Below are 22,960 nucleotides of genomic sequence, written 5' to 3'. Positions count from 1 at the left end.
GGAACCCAAAATCCATATAAACTCCCACAAGGACCAGATATCTGCTTAATTGAACTGACTCCTTGCTTTATTTACCAATTACAGGTGACCTACAGTGTAAGACTAACTGGATGCGAGTTCTCTGAGACCCAGCTATAGCGGTTTTAGGTTTCTGTACTACTTGTCTGTAATATTGGAAGGCTACTAACATTGGTATTCTGTCTTAGCTCTGACTGGTGTCTCTATACTTTCCTATACTGCCCCTCTGAGGCCATCAGGTGAAGTGTTACTATCCTGTATCAACCATTTTGGTACTGTACAGTATATCACTGCAGAACTACTTAATTTGGCCACAGACAAAAAATAATTTATAATTTATTATTATTTAAATGGCTTAGTGTTTTTTTTTTTTTTAGTGAGCAACCTTCACTCAGACAACTGAAAGGAAGTGTTGTTTCTGTTTTTTTCCCACAGAAAAGTTTGCTCCTGCCTGTGCTCTGTTATAATATTTAATTTTAAACCTTCCGTGAACCTCAGGGTTTTAAATCCGTTATGAATCCCACATGAACAAGCAGACTTACATGTATATTATTCAATTTATATTGAATTTTCTCCCAATTACATAATACATCAATATACATAATTGATCTGAATTAGAAATAGGAATGAAAATAATTTAATTAGAAACAGTTAAGCATATAATTTTCAGCTTCTTACATAATTTTCCATTTGTTCTCTATAATACACAAATCAGTGTTGCAATTAGAATGAACAACAGTATACAAGAGGCAGCAATAATATTCTTGCTTCCCAAAGGTTTAAAAATAAATTATTTTTCTGAACATGAAGAGAAGTTACTGCCTTAAGACAAATCAGTAGACTGTGGTTTATTTAAAACTACAGCACTGCTACAGAGTAAATTCAATTGGAGGTTATCCGTTTTAGTTACTAATACAGCTGATTCTGATTTTCATTGCAGTACTGATTAGTTCAGTCAGCATAAAACTGCCTTCAATGATTATTCAAAATTAAAAATCAAAATCAGTCTACAGTAAGTGAAGTGTTGTTAGCCTGTGTTGCAATGCCTGGGCAATAAAAACAGCAATAAAAGTAAACTTGACCTTAAAAAACAGTTATATTCTATCTTAAAATGTCTACAAATATTATTTAGATTAAGAAATGCATCTGCTCTAAAACCATTCAAGCAGGAAGCCTTAAAACCCTGGATGAGAAAATCTTTTTGCTTATTTGTTTCTAGGAAAACAGACCATCATTCACTGGCACAGAAACTTTGTGAACCTGATAAAAAGCCTTACAGATTTCAATACAACCCTTAATTTACACACTTAACATTTTCATTATTGACTATGAACCAGCTGGTGAGTTAAGCCGAAAAGATTTAGAAATATTTTGAAAAAACAGACACTCTTTAAGTGGCAATAACACACTACCAGGGTCAAAATAATAAAATTAGCTGCTCAAAGAAAAATAATTGAATCCAAATGCATACAATCACACGCATAAATGCACATACAGTAATCACAGAAGCAGATAACATTTAACGCTTCTCGTTTTTTCGTAGAAAACTCTTAAATTTATGGTAAAAAAAACTTGATAACACAAATGATTACACAAACCTGTAGAGGGTTCTACAGTCAAAACTTTTTTTACTTTTGATTTTTTACATGGAATTAACCTCTGCTCTTTTCCAAAAAATATTAAGAAATGATGCACACTTACAGTACATTCTGGAACTCAAAGAATTAGGTTTTGCTTTGTCATAGGTTTCACCATTATCTGTACAATTTTTTTTCCATTAGCCACTTCACATTTCAAACTACTGTTAAGTGAACTCTGTTACATACTCCATGTGCTGAAGGACTAGCGGCTTCTTCGATTTAAATACAGTGTGCACAGCTGAAGTCTTCTAGAGAAGAAAGGTATCCTACTTTTTGTTCTACCAGAGAACTTCACAGCCACTCTAAAAGGATGATTTGCTTAATTTTTACAACAATTTTTATTATTCTGCCAGACCCCAAGCTGTTGATGTAGTCTGTCATCCTCAAGGAACAGAGACTTCACCATAAAAACTTTGGCTATAGAAAAAAACAAATGTGAGATTCAATGTGGAATGGGCTTATTACGCTCTTATGTTTTTAGGGACAGTGAGAACCCTAGAACAGTCAAATTCTAATCTAATACCATTATTTGATAGTTATATAGTAATACTCACAATAAGTCAACTGAAGTTCATTAACTGTCAAGGGAGCAGGATTAAAAACCTGACAGTTAGCCATGGAACAATTTCCAACCATTTTTCAAATAATGCCACAGTAAAGAACACTTTGTTTCTATATCTCATCCACAGAGCAAGCAATAAAACCATTTAGAATCCTTTAGCATGCAAACGCATCTACACGTATTTACAAATTGTGCACATTTTCCAAAAGCATTAACTGAAGTCTGTGACTCCTAACAAGGTGAACAACATTTTGTATTGTTTTCTTTCAGCATGAAGATACATATTTTAATTATCTTGGCAAGTCAATTTATGGAATGGTAAGAGCACCATAACAGTACAATTTTTTGTGCAGTTAGGAAAAAAGACTAAATAGTCAGCTCATTCTGCAAGTTGTTTGTAGAAGTTATGAAAAAATGTTCAAAAAGTTCTCATCCTTCTCCAAAATCAACTTGTGGTCAGTTTGAAAATGCTGAATAGCTCACCAGTCAGCTAACCTGGGGCTAAATGAATATTTTGTGCAGCCATTTTGTCTTTCTACATATTTGCAACCTCGTATTTCTCCAAAATGTTTCTGTGCATACAAATAATCAAACAGAAAATATTCCTTTTTGTGAAAGGGTTTGCAAGTTTAGATGACACAACACATCTGGACTAGATTACCATCTGGAACGATACTTCAGCCTGTGGAAAAATGCCTTTCACGTGGATTATTTAAATGTACTGCAAAAGGGAAGGGTTATGGAGTAAATAAGTTGCCTGCTGTTTACAGATTTATGCGAGTGAAGTAGTCACCAACAAAATCACATTTAATGTGAAACTTCAAGCATGTTTTAGGCGACTTGTGAATCAAACCATCTTTAACTTGAAGGGTTTTTTTTTTGCTTGGATTAAACCTCAGTCATGCATTATTGCTATTTAAAAGTTTTCATAGTTGTACTTTTGATTCAGGTGATTGGAAATGCACAGAGGATCACTCAAGATATCATCATTATGCAGTACTTTGAAAACAGAATTGCAATGCTTGAGGTAAGGATATAATTTAACTTGTGAAATATGTATTTCAATGAAATAGATGGATTGATATTAATTAACTAGATGAAGAAAATTAGATATGCTTTTTGAGTGATGCATAGCCCTTAACATTTTTACTATATGCTGGTTAGGAGGAAAAAATCGAAAACCTCAGAAAGTCTTAATATGCGGTGCTTAACATAAAGTGTTACCAGCCATATGTTTATAATGACACGCACGTTTAAAATAGTTTGTTTAGAAAAGGTTTTCTCTCTGCACAAGTTACGAGCTGCAACAACTTCAGCATATTCAGGGTTGTTTTCTGGGAATGCTCTCCCTGGAAACATAGATTTTGTTTTTCACAATGTCTGTGGCAGGCTTTCAAGTTTTATTTAAATGATTCATCTTTTCATCTTGAATCAATTTTTTTTTAAATACATTCTCACACATATCTTTCTTGCTTTGCAGAGCTTTTAGAATCATTCTAAACTTAGTGTATTGAATATAAGACATTTATTCATGTGTTTGTGTCTGGGTTTGTCTGCAAACATGATACATTACTGGGTCTTTGAGAGCCCTGTGTTTATGTACCTTTAACAGGACAGGCTGATAAAATGTGATCAAGACATCTTGAGGTATGTGCAAGAGCTGTACGCCTTCTCGAAAGAAATGCGGGCTCGTTTGGATGGCCTGGGTGTTTACAGAACAGAGTTCAAGAGCGAAGTGGAGAGTGTGGTGTCCAGAGTGGAGAGAATCGAGCATGACATCGATTACCTGGAGAATCAGAGCCCCATGCAGCCATGTGTCGAGATAGACGACAGGTTGCTGGAGCAGCAGGTAAAAAAGGCACAAGGCAAGAAGGCAGACAAGCTCAAGCTGGGAACAGGTAAGGAAAAACAGCAGAGAAACATGACCACCTTAAGTACTATAAGCTTTAGGCCTTTTTGTTTAAGTTGCATCAATGAAGGAAAAACACAAAATATTTTATATTCATACAAATGACCAGTAACAAGTCCCCCTGTTCTTTATCAGTTTTGTGTACTGAATAAAATTATGTAAAACAGTCTGTTGTATCAATGATAAATGGGTGTGTTTTTTTTTTAAAATACAGCTCGCTGGGTTACAAAACAATAAATTAATAAGCCTATTTTATCTTTACAGATTGTGATGCCATGCTAACAAGTATAAAGTCTATAAAGATTGTGAAAAAAGCAGGAGACCTTCATGGTTCATGGATGAAAGACCCGAGCAAATCTTCGCCGAAAATTTATTTTTTCAGCGGGACCAAAAATACTACTCTATTAGAATTTCCCTCCATGAAAGAATTTACTGAAAGCAACTTCACCCACGTAGCAAGGAATGTAACTCTGCCATTCCCTTGGCAGGGAACTGGGCATGTAGTGTACAATGGTTTCCTGTATTTTCACAAGAGTGGCAGTTTAAATGAGATCATAAAATTCCACATACGCAACAGAACTGTTACCGACAGCATGTTATTGCCGGGGGCAGGCAGAGTGCCAGTTTATCAGCTTTCCCCATTCACATTTATCGATTTGGCTATTGATGAGCTGGGATTGTGGTCTATTCATGCTGATCCAGACACTGGTCGTAAAATAGTGATCACTAAAATAGACAGAGGAAGTCTTTCTGTAGAACATAGCTGGGATACCAGCTGTAGCAGCGAAGACGCTGAAGCAGCTTTCTTAATATGCGGTACCTTGTATGTAGTCTACAATTCGCGTTATGGGGGAAGATCGAGAATACAGTGTTTGTACGATATTCACGATATGGTAAGCAATGAGGAGGCCCAGATCTTATATTTCCCTAAGCGTTATGGAAGTCACTCTGTTATGCACTACAACCCAAAGGAAAAGCAGATTTACTCGTGGGATGATGGATACCAGACCATTTACAGATTAGTTACGAAGCAAAAAAACGAAGCATCTTTAGGATCGATATAACTCAAAGCACGGATTTGCAGGCAGATATTTGCAAGCTTTGCAAGTTATGCTGCATGCTCTCTTCAAATTCAAATCTTCAAATCTAATTCCATTTAGCAAATATGCAATTGCAGTTACAAGAGGCACTAATTAAAAAGCAAAGCAGGCTTTGCTTCTATTATGTATTTCAAGTCTTGATACGAGGCGGAGAAAGTTGAATATTAACATGACAAACTTATTTTTAGCATGTACTAGTATTGTAAACTTGAACGAGCAAATGGGGAACTGCCAAAAATAAGATCTACTGTATACAACCCCACAGGTTGTCACAGCGGTTTAAGAAACATAACTGTAAATCTTTTTTTATCGTGGTTCACATCTGAAAATTGTCAAAGCACTGCATGAAGTTTTAAGTAATCATGTACAGCATATCCGTAACAAATGCAGTTCTTCAGACTCCAGTAAAGTAGCGGCGCCACTTTGCAGTTATCCAGCTGCGACAAGTGAAGCCATAGGACATCGAAAACACAGCCATGCTTTCATGTCAAGCAAATTGGGAGTGAAAAAGTAAGTTCTACACGTATTAAGGCTACTTTCTAATTGCGAATTGCAGGTGTAGGAACATGCAGCAAAGTATAACGCTGTATTTTTCGAGCTATGCTAATTGCTCTTTAAATGTGTACTGTACTTAAGATGACTGAAAATCATAAAGCTTAATAAAGACGTTTTTGATCAATAACAATACTAGTACATTGCATTTGTAAAGCGTTTTTTTATTCCAATGGTTTCTCAAAGCACTTCATACACAGGAGAGAACTTATTTCCAACGCTATCGAAGCGCAGCACCAACCAGGTGAAACGGCGCAATATTCTGCACATGCAGGTGGCTGTTACCGATGGTCATTTTGATACCATATCGAGCTCATTACGAGGATATTGCTAGGCTATGGTAGCAGCAAAATTATTAAGCCCCTGTTGTTAGTTGTACATACAGTAATCCGGGCAGCACTATATATTACAGTGCCAGTGTTTCAGAAAATGTTTAGAAATGTTTGAAAATTGCCACTTAAAGAGCCTGAAGATTTCATTAATGTTCCACAGCTACTGTTTGCGCAAGTGGCTTCCATCTGTTTCACAACAGGTATTGAAGTTTAAAAGCATCTAATTGTCAATAAAACACCAGGAAATGTTCAAGCATGCTACGATCAGAAGAACGTTATCAATTAAATGCGCAAGGAACAAGTTTACGGTGCGTTATGTCTCAAAAGAGCCCACTAATGAATAGTTATATAAAATAACAATAAACGATTAATAAATACTGACTTTTCCATAGAGGTGAAATATACTCTGGTGCTAAGAATCACTAAGTGACTTCTTTTCAACAAAGAAACAAAGATTCAGACATTATGTTTCACACATGGCTATGACTCTAATCTACGATTCACTGAATAGTTAATTTTGAGTTTTAAAAAATTATCTAGAAACAATCTAACACGGCTATTTTATTTAAGGAGTTTTGGTTATTGTTTTGTACTGTTTATCATGGTTGAAAAGTTTATTTTCATGTAGTTACGGTAATAGTTACCTCCACAGTAGAAAACTGCGCAGGAATGTGACCTACTGTACTATTGCATCCTTGAGCTCGGGTTACTAGCCAAAACTATTTCTACCACTGGAGGGAGCAGGACGGTTATAAAACATCAGCTGCCCACGGTTTATCCCATGTTTCAAAAAATAAATCAACAGACACCACATAATAGACCACTTGGACCAAGACTAAAACCAGGAATCAAGAAGAGGGAAAAGAGTATTATCGATGTTCATATCCTGCATAGAAACATTTGACTTTAACGACAATGCGACCATCAACAAGAAAGATGCTGAAGGTGTTGCTCCTTTTTTGTTGGGAACTTCAGAAAAAAAGTCTAATTAGAACAGATCTCACTTATTTGTTTGACATTCAGTTTAAGTCCAGCTGATCGTGTTCGTTTCCTAGGTTATGATCTGAATTTATAACTTCGTCAATCGATTTTTAAAACGCGCCCAGAGTTTGAGCTTCGGCAACACGATTAGGAAGGTTGCTTAGATATTCGCATCTACGCGTAAAAAAGCGTTTCCTATTCCCAGCTGCTACTCGTGTCCAACTACGTTGAGTGAAGGAATGCCCTGAACTAACTCCATATGTACTGTACTGTAGCTCTTTATTTGAATCAAAGCATTAGGAACATTCCTGTAAAATTCCTCACTACTACAATCTTATTGAATCGTTGTTTCTTGCCATATAACTAACACCATAAAACTAATTAAAAGAATACAAATTCACTACTACGCCAAATAAAGCTTTTTTAATACTTTAAACGGTAACTTTTAACGTTTCTTTAAGAATTTTCTGCATCATTACTAAAAACGCACATACTGTACAGTATACGAAGGTCTTCAATGGGACATTTTGCATTACTTGCGTGACTGTTGAGACTTTTTCTGTATATATTGAACAACAATAATATCATTCTTTATATTTACTTTTCGATTACATAATTAGCCCGAAATGCTATTGTAATCCATGTGTTCAATTATAATCATATTATCAAGTGGTTTAATCACCAGGTGGCACCGTCGTGTTCCCACAAATATTTCTCTTCGTGGTATTTAGACAATGTAGACCTTTTTTTCCCCATTTCAGACCCATTTGAATTATCCCGATGTAAAACTCAACATTTTCAAGAAATCCATGCTCAATACACTTTTCGCAGTGCTGGGTGAAGCGTAAATGCCAATGATGATGAAAACGACAAAAAATGTTTTGCAAATCAGCAAAAAAAAATTTTTACAGTGTAAGAAACTGAGGAAGACTTATTAAATGGGTTTGCCTTATAGTACGGTTTGTCAGTGCTTTCTTTCTGGAGCGCAGTAAACAGCAGCAAGCGCGAAGTCTTTAACCCCGGACCACACAAGTGCGGTAACGCTCCATTGTAGCAGCATGTGTATTGTACTGTGCTGGCCCTGGCACGCCTCTGTAATCACATGACAGGTGATTGGAAGAAAGACTTGAGTATTGAACTATGGCGACAGCAACTCACTCTGGGACTAGAATTAAGAAGTGTCCGGACGCTAGACGATCTGTTACAATAAGAGTACAAACACAGTTTTGAAGTTCTTGAAACGCCTGCTGCATGCGATTCATCAGCTGTGACTTTTATTATCGGTGCGCTAAGTCAAAGTGAAGAAAAGTAGACGATCTATAAGGAAAAGGTTGGTAATTTAAAATTTATGTATTGTCTTCTTGGTTGTAGTGTTTTTTTTATCTTATGATCAGGTATACTGGAAATGCTTAAGTAAATGCACGTTTACCGTGATACCTGTGTTAATAAGCGTTTGTTTTTGTCAATGTACAATGTCACCCGTAGGCAATACATCTCTTTAAAAGTAATTTATAGCAACTAGGCATATGGTTAATGGTTTGAGATGTTTATAGGTTAGCCTATATATAGCATAGGCGTCGGATGTTCTTGTCAGTTTTCAGGACTTAAGGACTCCAGGTGTTGCGCTCTCGAACGGTTATACAATAATTTAGTATGAGAAATTAAATTCTAACTTGGATATTTTTGCATGATGGGAGTATACGGTATGCAGTGTCCTTGCCCTTTGACTACTTTTTTATACATCCTCACAAACAACATTCACACTTTGCAACATTAATATCATAGTGCAGTACTAAATGAAACCACCATGAATTAACAGCAATATATTTTAATTTGACATTAAACTTGATGGTTACAGGTTTTCAGACCTGTTAGAAAATAACGTTAGTATTCAGGAAAGTTTGTAAAACACGTTGTATTATAACATGTTATGCTGTTCAGTAAAATACATTGCATTCAGATAAGTAGTACCTTTGAGTAAGAATATAATATAGTATATAAATAGGAGCTTTTATATACCATGGAGTGAATTTTAACAATGGACTCATAAATGTATTTATTTCTTCCCATGTTTGTCCTACATATTTCAGGTTGTGACCCTCAGCCTTCTAAAGTAAGGGAACTAAATTAACTTTCAGGTAAAGAAAGGTTGAGACCACCTCTCAATGTCCTAAAAGAAAAGTCTTGTCTGATATTTCCTCACACTCCCACACCCCTAATGTCTTCAGCTTTCTTTTCGGGTAGCTTTCTCTTGCCGTATGCTATAAATGATAGAGCATCGTCTCATGCTTGCAGCGGCAGGAAATAGTTTAATTTTAAAATGTCATTAAGGAAACACAAGACAAACTGCCTGAGCAAATGCACCACGCTGTAAATTATACACTATCAGTCCTTGCAGTTTACTCAGCTGGCTGTTGCTTACAGAGATGCTTTCTGATTGTGAGGACACTTCACATAAAGAGAACTGTCAGGATTCAGTACACTGGGTGTGGCAGAAATGTACTACCTAAAATATCCTTGCAATGGTTTGGGTACAACAGAGGTGTGGCAGTTAGGTCTTCAGCCCCACAGCTAGTAAGTAATGGATTCAACTTTGAACTGGAGAGAATTCTGTGTGCATTGTGCATGTTCTTCCCCAATGGCCTCATGCGTTTCTCACATCTCTCAGACATAGCAGCTAGGTTAATCAATGTATAGAAATGTCTATTTTGTACAGTGACTTTATGCCATATAATGGCATTAGCATCTTTAGGGTATTGAATGTTCTACAGGGTATGTCTTTTTGGACTATGGCTTTTCATGGAGAATTCCACAGAATAGAGTTAAAAGTTTCAATGCACTGTAAGTGTATTCTTAATGGAAAGTATTACCTCATATTAAACAATTTTGATCCTTGGGAATATATAATGGCATGTACAAAATAGTAATCCTGTAAGTGGACTCCTTTAGGTCACCTTGTTAGCCCACAGAAAGTACATCATTTAACATCACCTTGGATCAAATACGTTGTGCACAATAAAAGCGGCAATAAGACACACTTGACTAGGTGGGAACTGAGGTATGTTCAGCACTGTGTAAATGTAATGAACAGGTTACTGAAGGTTTTACAGTCCGCTAACAAGGATTCATTTTTGCTTATTGCTTGCCTGTGTCATTTCACAAAGATGAAGAAAAACATCTACAGATAAGCATGTAGAATGTTTGTGGGGTACTCCTCAAGAATTTACAAAAGTATTCACATGTCCCTGAGAAATTTAAGCACTTTTTCCTTTGCAAATGACTACAGTATAAAGTTTATAAAAGCCTATTCATTAGTCATCCTCTGCTTTCATGGCAAACAGAACACAATTGTATGTCTTCACAATGACATAGCATCCCAGTATCTCAGCCAAACACACAATACAAATATTGTAATTGTTAAGTATCTTGGCTACCAATCTTTAGTCTTATTTTAAATGCATTGCCTAAAATCTATACTATTTGTCTGTCTCTTGACAAACTGTACTTGTCAGATTTTAGTATTGATTGATTCCATGTTTCTTAAAGTTTCTGCCAAATTCTCAGTTATGAAGTTTAACAGAGAATAATTAAGTGTACCAATATCAGTCTCAGATAGTATGGTATGATTTGAAAGCAAATTTTAAGAGCAACTGCAGAAACAATACGCTCCAGTAAAGAAATAGGAGCATTTTGGTTTTTTTTTTTAATATATACAGTATTAGTCATACTTGATGGGTTATGACAGGTTTGTATTGTTTCTCTTTTCATTACTAAGTAAGCAGTACCTGTGAGTAAATGAATGACTCACTGGACCAGTTCCACAAGACCAGTTCTGTAGAGGACAGTTGTTTCTTCAGGAAAGCAAAATAGTCATGTCAAAGAAACTAAACCTGTGTTGATGGCAAATTTGAGGGAATGGATTTTCTTTTGTTATAATTATGGCGTTAGAAAAAACCCTGGAGGCTGACAGTTCTATACAAAGTGATATTTAATACGCATCAGTTGCCACTATCCATAGTCAAATCATAATGGAAATCTGCAGCAAATTTGTGTATTTAAAATAGCCAAAGCATAATCAAACACTATTCAACGTTTTCAAATATGAATGTGGAAGAGGAAATTCCTGACATTTCTGTCAAGGCCCTTTCACAAAAAAGACACTATACCTTAAATGGGATCATTGATATTTTTTACATATAGCTTTCACCATGTAAACATGCAACTGATAAAATGGTTCAAAGTTATTTAAAATACAAGTATAAACCAAAACTATTATAGTTCCACATATCAAAAAAGTTACTTTGGCTTCCTTAGTTACAACAGGGCAAAGAACAACTTTCCAAAAGAGATTTATTTCCCCATTTGAGTCAGTTGACTGCATTTTTCTCCTCTCTGGTTCTCCTGTTATTTGAGGTAGAGAGAGAGAATGGAACCTCCTTGAGCAAGTATCCCGGTCATTAAGATACTACGAATTATTTAGATATGGAGACACTACTGACAGTGAAAATAGTCTCCCTTCTCAGTCGTGGCATTTTTTGGTATTGTTTTTCCAGAGGATTGTTTTAAGTGACCCAAGACCTAGAATTCCACTTTAGCTATACAGTCAAAGCTACTGTACAGTATACACCTCTGTTTCTGTGTCTTCAGTCTCCTTAGCCCACTGAGAAAATCTCTATTGTCAAATACTCAAAACTGTCTTGATGGCAATGTCTTATGAATTTCATAATTGCAATACTCTCAAAGAATGTATAATCAAGTTCCATTTTGAAAAGAATGCTATTGGGCCTATCATCTTTTTATACAAGTATAGTACCAGTACTGTAGTCTTCCTGATGTGTGATCTATAACATCTCATACAAAAGTCCTTATTAGTTTGTAAAAAGAATGTAAATGGAAAAGCATCACTGGGATTAGTATTTTTCTAGAGTTACTCAGAATAGAATACAGAATTTCGTTTTTCTTTAAATGTTTTCTGACATTTGCTCTGGCGAAAGACTTCCACTTCAGTGCCCCCTTCTCAGATGATATTTTCATGCCCTTCCAGACACATCCCATTGTGCGTCACAACTGCCAGCTCAGATTGTGGCAGGTAAGCATGCAGAGCTCTGGGCCCGTGGGTGGAATCTGCTGAGCTCACTGCAGAAGCTCTGGAAGCCTCTTTAAGAGAAAGACTTCACTGTAGACCATAAACTTAAACATGATTCAAATAGAATACTTCCATTGGAGTATTTTCAGGAATATTATGTTTATGAAAAGCACAGCTGTGAAACCTCAGTCCTTAAAAACATGTATGAAGTAGTACTTTATCTGTAGCATGTTCAGAGCGATAAAATATTCATGCAAAATAAACTGCCTTGTGGTCTTTTTGGCAGTGTTAAGTGATGTTGTATTATGTTAGTGGAAGTGCTGCTACATTGAACGTCAAACAAAAAATAACAGCTGCAAGCTCTTCACCCATTGACTTCCTTGTTGATGCTCTACTTATTACAACGTAACCGACAAAATCTTGTCAGTGTAGGTGCAAGAGAACTGTACATTTAAATTAAGCTGGCAGTACATAATACCTACTCTGCACACATGAGTTTGTGTAATATGTGTTTCCTGAATAATGCACTGTTTTCAGAGTCCCCTGTAATAGTTTAATTCTGTTTTACTTTGTATGGTCTTGCAAGAGCTGATGCATTCTGCTTGATGTTGTAATATTAAGTCGTGTTGACATGTTTGTTTTACGGCTCTGTCACATGTAACTATTCTCCTCTGAGTTCCCTGCAAATGCAAGCTTTTCCATAAGCATGTTCCATGCTGTGGACGAAATTCACAATTAACTTTTTTGTTAACTGATCAAACTTTTCAATAAAACATTCTGAAATGTTCATTTGAATTACAGTATTAAATGCTTTATTACACATTAAGATTTATTTTGATGCACAGAAGCACCTAAGAAGCTTTATGACAGCCTTCTTGATACTTTTTTGGGCTTGATGAAAGGTGGTTTTGCATAAAAAAGCGCTTTACTTCGTTTTCACAGGGTTAGATATTTTGAAGTGTCTTTCCTGGGAAAAAAAAAAGCTTTCTGAATGTTCAGAACAATATTCCATTTTAAAAATAAGTCATTCAAACTTGGATAAAGAGCTGGTCATTTAGTCTTTGCCCAAGTATTAAGCAAAATAAATTGCTGTGGGAAAAAGAGAAATAAACCGTGTACTATACTTGAAATAACTGCACTCACTGTACTATATGATCAAAAAGAAAAAAAATCAATATCCACTAGAGAAACATTTTAAAATTTAGTATCAGGGTATTATCATATTTATTTATATAAATATATTTTAATCAAAATGGAAAAGGGGCTTTCAAGATAAATCATCAAATTCGTAGCATAATTTTAATTATATTACATACTTATATGATTTAGTAGAATATCAATATTGCATGGCTTACAAAAACTCATGCTTACTCAGTATATTTTCAAACAGTATCTGACTTGATTGCATACTCATATTCATATCCGCAACATAACATCTCCTGTCACTACCATTATACTTGGCGAAGCTGATTCTGACATTTCAGATAACTAAATAATATTCTAGCGGCAAGCTGAAGAGATAAAAAGGCTTGACAGCAAATGGCAAACACAAGGTTACATTGTGATTTTCACATCATAGCTGTGGAGCTGCCAGAAAAAGCAAGCTCATTGTCACGGTATTTCAGATCACATATTGGGTTTCCATCATGTTTCACTTTTGAGTAATTAGAGTTTGAGGATGTCTGAGCTGTTGTAATGGCAAGATTGAAAGGAATTCCCCATTTCAGTGCTATTGAAGGCTACCAAAGTGATTCACACAACAAGTCATTTAAAACCATGCCCTCGTGTAATAGGTCATTAACACAAGTTACATTAGAAAGTAATAGTCAAACCACAACTTAATTAAGTGTAATTTATGCCAATGAGCCTGGATAAGAGCAAAACAAATCATGGTATAATACTGTTCTTTAATTAGCGCACCTCTTCACAAATTATTTCTGAATGTAACCATCCTTGAAATCCTCCATTAATCACAAATCATATTTGAAGTATGAAAGCCAAGTATATATTTTAGATTTCTATTGTGCAAGCACAACCATCAAGTCTAGCTGTTCTGTGTTCCATTTAGACTTTAAAAACACAACCAACCCTGTCACCCTGGTTATAGCACGGGTGTCACTTTGTTTTTTTCAGATTTTGTTTCCTGATACGATTATGTAAGTTCATGTTTTAACAAGAGGCAGAAGGACGTTGGTACATCCCGTTCTAAAAACGGGGAGAAATACATAGGAAATACAAAAGATACTTGGTTAGTGCTAGGTTTTCCAAAACCACAGCTGGTATGTACAGGATTTAGAATAATCTTTACACTATTAAGTCTTCATTTCTAGAAAAAAGATTTAGGGTAGTCAAAGGTTGTTCCTGAAATGGAAGTAAAGACATTAACAAAAACAAAGCAAGCAAATATGCTGACATATAAAATCAAAGAGAATAATTATATAACCGTTATCAAAGAGAAAACCAAAATGCAAAATGTCAGCAGTCAAAGAAGTTTAAACCTTAGAACAGAACTGTCATGTTTAAGTGGCTTTATTCATGCTTTAACAAGCCTCTACATGTTTTGCTTGCCTCGCTGAATTTTAGTTCGATCTAAAATGGAGTTTGATTAGAAAAAAAAAATCAAATGTCCACTGTGTATCAATTCTTCCTTATGCAAGGATAGGTTTATGCCCAGGAATGGATTCTTTTCATAGTCATAGGTCTTAGTTACTAATTGCGATGTTACAAAGTTTAAAACACTGAAGGTATTGTTATGATGGTTTAAGGTGATTAACAAGTATTTCTACTGATTCAAATGGATTTATTTGCATGTTACATATAAGAAGTCTGTCTTAATCAGCTCCACCCTGCAAACTCAACAGGTGACTTACAGGACTTATCATCCAAAAGAGTAGAAAAAACAAATAAAGCTATGCTATAAGCAGAACAAAATGGCTAAACATGTTTTGACACATACTGTAGATGTATATTATCTAGTAGGTAGCTGCGTCATGCTGCAAAGGAACACTTCTTCATTTGCTGTCTGTGTTTTTCTTTATTTTTATATATAATGGGTGATTTTAAATTTTATACATTTCACTAAAAAACAATCTTAATGAGATAAGGTACCTTAAGAGCATAACAGCACCCACAAAAACCACCAAGTCCAGAGCCTTAACAATTTATACATACTCAAAAGAAAAAGATAAAATATTCAAGGGATTAAATTAAACTTCTAGACAAAGACGAATCTGCAAGTGTTCTGCAATGGTGCACACTGGAAGTGACCCGCTACCATGATCTGTCAATATTTTTCCCCGTTTGGACTTTGTCCTAAAGTTTTGTTTTGCTGTTAATGAATAAATGTCCACTAATGACCAGCATGCAAAGGTCATTTTTACATTTGGGGAAAAAAAAAGTTGAAAAGTCAAATTCCATTTATTTACCGTCATCTGCCTGAGAACAGATATTGCTAAATTTCCCACGTTTCCATTTAATATTGAGCACCCCACACAAGCCTTCCTCACCTGTGCTCCTCGACTGTACTCCCCTCCGCACATCTACCCCAACTGTGACAACAGACCCCCTGCAGCAGCAGCACTCCAAGCTTCCAATATTCCCTGCTAGCATCTTGAATCCCTGCAGCCGAAGGATTCATTCAAATAATATCAAGATGGTCAAGGATCCAGCGATGTCAAGAGCAGAAATGTGGGGGCTCCGAATTCTGGGCCAAGAGCCTTTTTACCTGCAGTCATACTGGGCAGCTAGATCTGTTTCTGTTACCATTTGAAGCCCAGATTAGAGTCATCACCCAGCAGGTGCACTAAATGCACAGTAAATAAACTAATCTCTGTTTAGGAAAATGTATAATGGAAAGAGACCACTTTCCTGAAGATAACCTCTGGACACTCCCAAAATGTACGGAAATCTACCCATAGTGCCTCCTGACAGAGTGAAGTAGTGTTTTCTGGCCCTATGTGTTTAAAGTAAAGCTTTTGGGGAAACATGGACCAGACAAACTCTAGGGATCACATAGAATCATGCTGTTTTCCTGACATATAAGACATATATTAAGAGATATATCGATATTTTTTGATATATACTAATGGAAAAAAGAAACGCAACACCTCCTCCTCCACACTCTGGCCCTCTTGTCTCTATGGAACAGGCTGAAGGGTGACTCATCCGCGAAGAGGACCTGATGACACTGCTGATGAGTCCATCACAGCCTCGTCTGGCCCAAGCCAGTCGGGTGTGACGTCTAGGAGGTGTGAGCAGGGGGCCTCTGACAGGTCGCCTTGCTCAAAGGCCAGCAACATGGAGCCTCACTGTCCTGTCACTGAAGCAGGCATTGTGTCTGCCAGCAGTTTCAGCAGCAGTACAGGTGGCAGATCTGAAACAATCTCTCAGATAGACCAGTCTGATGTGTCGGTCCTGCTCTGGTGTGGTCACTCGAGGGCAACCGAATCTTGAATGGTCATCTGTCCTGCCAGTCTGCTGAAACCTTCTCTGCAGATGGGACACAGTGGAGCAGCTTACTCCATAGTGTCTGGCAACACCGGCACATGTCATGCCCGCCTGCAGCATGCCAGTGGCCCTCTCCCTTGCTTCTGGTGACATTCGAGGCATTATGGAATGCACAGAAAACTAACTGTGGCCTTTTTCTTGCAGTGATCTAAGCTTTGAATTAAGGCCTTTTTAAAGGTGATGTGATCAGGCATGGTTCCACCTGGACCTCGTTGGGTAAAAGTGCACCTAACGAGCTTTCATGTGATTGGCAAGTTGCAATGCCTCACTACACAAGCTGTATTGCTGGTCAGAGGGCTTAAAACAAATTGACAACTTTTTGTGAAAGTACATAAGCTATAACTATAGTATTCTCACTCAGAAAATGTTGCATTTTTATTCCCATCAGTATACATAGATTTTTGGACCTTTTATAGTCCATATTTGGACAGTGTAGACTTTGAGGTGAATTTAGGCAACAAATACATTTAACTGTATTTAAGATGCAGGGGGTTGTAAAGAAATGTATATAAGTTATGTACATTATAAAAAAATGCTGGTATTTGAAAAAGAAATGACCCTGTTTGCATAGCCAACAAATAGTCGGTGTCCTTCTTTGTTAATTGTTTTCCTTTTTTAAAAGGTCCTTTTCTCAGACCTTATCAGCGATGTCCAGGTTGATGATATCCAGAAACAAGATACTGAGATACAAGTTGGGGCTTTGTCATGTACAGCATTTACAACACTCTCAGACTTGTGACAATGTCCTTGCTAATCTTCTTGTCCTGATAGCATAAAAACCTCACAGTAGCCTGGTGATATTTCACTAACTTTGTAATGCTGGTTTCTGCAAAATTAATCTTGCTGGAAGGGATTTGTAATTAATGAGGAATTATCTCATGGTCACACTTTAAATGAAAAATAGACTTTCATTAAAATATCTAAAACTATTCCTATATCAAATTAGATTTGGAACTCTGGCTTAAAAGTAGATAGAAAAAAACTGCTGAGAAATGCTGTTGTTTTGCAAGTGGTAAATGGTTAATGTTATACTTTTCAATGCTGTTTTAGAGGCAAAACTGTATTTTTATGATTAACTTAATCATTAGCTAAGTTGGTAGTGGCACCTTCAGTACTGATTTGGGTAACAGACTTAATTAGAAAGCTTGAAAGTACACAATTTTTCTTGAAACTTCAAATGTTTTTCCCCCCCCCCCCCATGTAATTTTAACAACAACAGAATTTTTTCAGTCTACTTTTTTTTCAAATCCTGTGGTTACTCCATCTTGGATAGAAAAAATACAAAACATCACATGATTATGCATAAAAGACAAATAGAAAGTACATACTCACATGGGCTCTAACACTGGAGCTTAAACTAGTTTACCACAAACATGTTTGTAGTGAATGCAAGCTATAAATGAGGGGCAGAGTTTGGTTTGTGGTTTTAGTCCTCAAAGACTTCAGTTTACCACAGATATGTATTGGAAGTAGATTTGGATTCATTTTGTGGAATTCTGGAAACAATTTAGAATATGCGGTGTTGGTGTGGTCTGTGGAATTCACTATGCAAATCTAAAACTGCTGAAGACAGCAAATGTTTTTGCTGCTTTCCTTGCATGACAAAGGCTCCGTGTTAAATCTACGCAAAGAGATTAACAGCTAAAGGAGACTAAGACTACCTAGAGAAGACCAGAAGAGTTTTAGACCCCAACAGGTACCAGATGGTGAATACATTTATGTATCTTAGATTAATCCATGTAGCTTTTCTATGTGTATTTTTGTTTAAAGCAAGACTAAAAATCAATCTGCTGAATAAATGGAATCCAGTGACATTGAATAAGAATGAATGATGTCTGGGCAGTGCTTGGTATTATCTTATGCAACCAGTTAATCCTTGTTTTTCTGAGCAGATCTATCTTAAACCTTTTTAGCAAAGTAAGTTACCGTTTAGTTTGAAGGCATTTCTGTTTTTCCATCTGTGGCATCTGCATTCTGTGTACTGTCATGTTTTTTCTGTTAATCATTCTTTATCCATTGAATTTTTGGCTTTATCATTGAGAAGTTTATCAGCATTACAAAATCCAAAATCCGTCTGTGACCTACAGTAGTACCAAATAAACTTTCAAGATCCAGAAAGTAGAAACATTGCAGTAATGAACAGGGGTATACGCAACACAGAGAAGTGACTGAAGGGAGTGAGTTTTGAAAAACTACCTTGTCAGTCTTGGTTTATGGAGAAAACGGAGATGGTGTTTTTGCCTATGCACCGATGGTTTAATGTGTAGACAGTCAAACAAGGCGTGGAAACTAGTTTTACAGCCACCTCAAATAGTATTCATAGCACCCTATGGCAGTAGCATCTTACTTGTACTTTTGTACTTGTTTGGTACAAAAGTTTCATAACAACAAGTACTTATCGAATGCTGCACGTTTATAGTTCTACTGCTTTCAAAAGACATGAATTTCCTGTTCAGTTAAAAAGGATTGTTTAAGAAGGGGTGGAGAGACATAGGAGGATACTTTAAATTTAGTTGATTTACTAGCTTTAAAAAAAACAGCTTGAGCCTTGCAATCTTCTTACTTGAGTGAACTATAGTAATCTTTTTGTTTTCTTTCTCAGCACTAGGTGGTACTGACCTCAACATAGAATTTTTATGGCTTTAATTCAGTTTCTATTATCAGCCCAGCTATTATCATTTTACTGTTGCCTTTGTTAATAGCCAGTTTTCCAGAAATGTTAAATGGAATGACTGTCAGTAACTATGAATGGAACCATTACTCTCACTGGTGTCAAACTAAATGTGGCCATATAATTAACACCATTGACGCACAAGATCTTTTCAGCTTTCTGTTTCGCTACAGTTGTCTTTTGTATTGCATGTGTACTACATTGCCATTAGTCAGTTAATTGTGATATGCATTTCCTTTGATCACAAATACACTCATTTGTAAGTTAGCTTCACTTTTTATTTAACCTGAACATACTAACATTGCTGCATTTGGACAAATAATGGCTTTAGACGCAACTTCTGAAAATTAACTGACATATTGTCTTAAGATCTAGAAGGAATTGACAGATTTGAACTTAAGCTCTTACAGCATCCTCCAAATTGATTCATACAGTACCACCAAAATCGAAAAGCAATAAAAAAAAGAATCAAAGTAATCAGTTTCCAAATCTAGGATCACAGAGCATAAGCCATTCATTCACAATTTAGGATTGTTGTACTTTCTGTAACAGAATTCATTTTGACAACGTCCTCCTCCTTCCTTACACAGCACCAGCCTCAACTCTGGGAGCACATAAAGCTGAGGCAAAGGCAAAGCTATTGACATTGTAGGAGGACTGTCTGAAAAAAAATATGCACAGCACTTTCTATTTTGAGATTAGATTCAAATCACTGCTAGGCATCATGACTGGATAAGTCATCTCCAACCTCTCTTACAAGACTAAAACCAGACTTTCCTCCAAGGCCTAATTAACCTTTCATTTCTTCTAAACTAAAAGGAACCAAACCAATTTATTCTCTCGGGACATTTAAAGTAGCCAAATCTCAGATCGTCACGCAAAGATACCTATGATGTCTGTATATTTTGTATCTCTAGATATAGAATATGTAAAAATCAGTGAAAGTTTGCAATATAAGGTCTGTGTTGTCAGTTTGAGGATTTTGGATATTGTCTTTACATAAGCTGTGCTGTACAAATTATTATAAAGAAAGAAATAATATTCAGAGCTGACGTTGTTCAAAAGGAAGCTGTTGGGGAAAAATATGCTTGAAAAACCTAAACTACTTAAGCCTAAGCACCACATGTGATGAAAAAGTGTTAATATTAACACTCGTTTTATTTATTCATACAAATATCAGGTGACATTTGCTTTATCGTATTCTGGAGCTCATCTGCTAATATCAAATACTGTAAAAAGTGTACATGGTAGAGGGTTCATTCAAGTTTGTGACAGGATTCCACAGATCGCCTGAGTGACATCATTCTGGGTGTGCTGCATATAGCTTTTGAGTGCTCTTACCCCCCAAGAAACTGCCTTTTTGTGTCTGGACACACAAAGTATATCACATACACTTCTAGTGTCAGAAAAGGCAATTATAATAATGCGAATAGTAGGAGAGGATTGTATAGGGGTGTAAAGGAGGTTGCTGCAGGAGGTGAGAATACAGTGCCATCACTTGAATATAGGGTCCCTGATGCCTGATGCCTGTAAGACCCATTACAGGCATCAGTTGTTTCTAATTCATTGCAATTAGCTTCAGCATGTGATAAAACACAGGGTTAATAATATTGACCAGACTAAACTTACTTACAATCCATTATTGAGTAGCCCTTTTAAATTCATGGATTGCATGTACAGTACAGTAATAGAAAGGTATGATTTAGTAAGTTACTTTTTCTGCTAGTAAACCTAGGTTTTAATCTGAGTATTTTAATCCAACTGCTGCAAAATTATTTTGACTACACGTATCTGTGCTGTAGTTGCAGATTAATTATGATTGCAGTCTTGTTTTTTTGTTTTGCAGGTTGAACTAATCCAGAACAACAGATGCTGTAGTTTATCACCATGGCATCAGATGCTAGCCATATGCTTGAAGCAGCCTTGGAGCAAATGGATGACATTATTGCAGGTAAAACTTGTGTTTTCACATGGAATATTTTTTGCAAGATCATGTTTCTTTCACAAACCATGGGGAGATTTACTAAAGTGTTAACAAACAAGCCACAAACACAGTACAGTTAGTCATTTTAAAACCCAATTATATAAATGATTTATGTAACAAATTTCTGAATTTCAAGGGCTGTGCCACACACCTGCTCTGACATGGAATTTGATAAACTGTGAGGACTGGGATGGAATTACAATTTTATGAAAGCCCTCTTTGAAAGTGTGATTCTTAACACCCTGCTACCATCTTTGTGGCAGTGATCTGTGTCTCACATGTAAAATATTCCCATTTATCTAAAGACCTTATAATTGCAGAATGCAGTGCAATCAGGAGCTTTTGGTTTTTATAGGGGGGGAAATGTATCATTAACATGATCTTCAAAGCGTGTAAACGAAATGCTTTCAGAGGAGATCAAACATACTGTATGAGTGACTTTATTAAGAGCACTGTATAAATAACCTCCTAGGCTATTCCATCTCAAAGAACGACTTTTCAAAGTAAAAAAATATTTTACTTGCAAACAAGGGAATGATTCATCAGTTCCACTCGGATCTAGATAATAGAAAAATTGTATAACCCTCAAAAGTGTAGGTGGAGTGGAAGACATTTAAGGTGTATTCTATGTCATTCGTTGTTAGGTCTTCCTGCTGTAATTGATGTAGTGGGGGTAACCGTCTGCATTTTCTGTTCTTCTCTGAAAATGCCAGACATCTCCAAGATTCAAAAGGGTGATTATATGAAAAGTAGGTCTTCCTGGGAAATGTGAAAATCAGATTTATGCAATTTAACCTCTAAAGGAAAACATTCAACTGGATTTCCAATTCAGATTTTTAATCCATCTGCTTTCAGTTTAAATAACCTGAATAACTGATGATTTGACATTAACTGAATAAGGAATAAGATGCTTAGAAATGTACAATTTTGAAACAGAGTGACAGATCAGACTGTATCCAATAGCATCTTGTCCAGGTCTTTGTAACTCCTGTGCCTCTGAATTTCATGCCACCTGGTTATTCTCAGTTATTCACCTGAACACCTTGAGAGAACCAATAATTGTACTTAATCAAATTATTCAAATTAGAATAAAACTGCATAATTAGAATTTTCGTATGCTATAAATTTGTCAATATCAGGATAATATGCAAGAAAACATTAAATATTTTACAGTTAAAGAAAGATAAAAGCTCAAACGAATCAACTGTTTAAATAGAAAAACTACAGACCCCATATTCACATCTTATTTTAAAAATAGCAATATGTCATAAAACCCAAAACACTATTTTGCATGATTATCAAAATCCCATAACAGGTGTACTAAATGTAACCACCTCTGGTGCCTTCCCTCAGTCTATCCCCATTCATACACCTGGGTCTGGAGCACTCGGGGTAATGTGCCTTGCTCAAAGTACAACAGCAGTCTCTGCATTAGGGACTCACAATCCACTAGTTATGAGACCAGAGACTCACTGGTTACGTTACACTGCTCCCATTGTCCCTGAATTGTTTTTACATCTAATTCTGTTGTCATCAATGATGCGTGCAATAGCTTCAGACAGATTTCTGTAAAAATGCATCCTACCCTGTGTAGGTTTGGCCTAGTATATTTACATAGT

The 22,960-nt window shown here is 36.2% G+C and overlaps 2 protein-coding genes across 11 annotated transcripts in view; both read left to right on the top strand.

Annotated features, from left to right (window-relative positions):
* Positions 1 to 2,754: 2,754 nt before the first annotated feature.
* Positions 2,755 to 5,912, top strand: olfml1 (olfactomedin-like 1). The gene is made up of 3 exons (XM_088934918.1): positions 2,755 to 3,247; positions 3,833 to 4,118; positions 4,394 to 5,912. Exons 1-3 carry the CDS (start codon positions 3,122 to 3,124, stop codon positions 5,191 to 5,193), a joined length of 1,212 nt encoding a protein of 403 aa, XP_088791044.1. The 5' UTR covers positions 2,755 to 3,121; the 3' UTR covers positions 5,194 to 5,912.
* A 2,296-nt stretch (positions 5,913 to 8,208) lies between these two features.
* Positions 8,209 to 22,960, top strand: part of ppfibp2b (PPFIA binding protein 2b) — a 61,093-nt gene continuing 46,341 nt past the window's right edge. For 9 of the 10 annotated variants that reach the window (XM_088934874.1, XM_088934871.1, XM_088934873.1 and 6 more), the window contains exon 1: positions 21,227 to 21,308. In XM_088934874.1, the coding sequence (XP_088791000.1) occupies positions 21,245 to 21,308 (64 nt within the window). In that variant the 5' untranslated portion in view covers positions 21,227 to 21,244. Of the gene's footprint in view, positions 8,425 to 21,203; positions 21,309 to 22,960 lie in introns of those variants that run through there. The other variant, XM_088934865.1, reaches the window with a different exon arrangement.

The sequence above is a fragment of the Atractosteus spatula genome, chromosome 16 (assembly GCF_055471065.1).
Source record: "Atractosteus spatula isolate fAtrSpa1 chromosome 16, fAtrSpa1.hap1, whole genome shotgun sequence".
Lineage (NCBI taxonomy): Eukaryota > Metazoa > Chordata > Actinopteri > Semionotiformes > Lepisosteidae > Atractosteus > Atractosteus spatula.
This window is presented reverse-complemented; position numbering and strand designations above follow the sequence as displayed.

Bases quoted from the DNA above. Each gene is read 5' to 3' on its own strand.
- olfml1 (XM_088934918.1), top strand. From the start codon at position 3,122: ATGCATTATTGCTATTTAAAAGTTTTCATAGTTGTACTTTTGATTCAG. The intron at 3,248-3,832 runs GTAAGGATATAA...TACCTTTAACAG, and splicing joins ACAGAATTGCAATGCTTGAG to GACAGGCTGATAAAATGTGA. The intron at 4,119-4,393 runs GTAAGGAAAAAC...TTATCTTTACAG, and splicing joins CAAGCTCAAGCTGGGAACAG to ATTGTGATGCCATGCTAACA.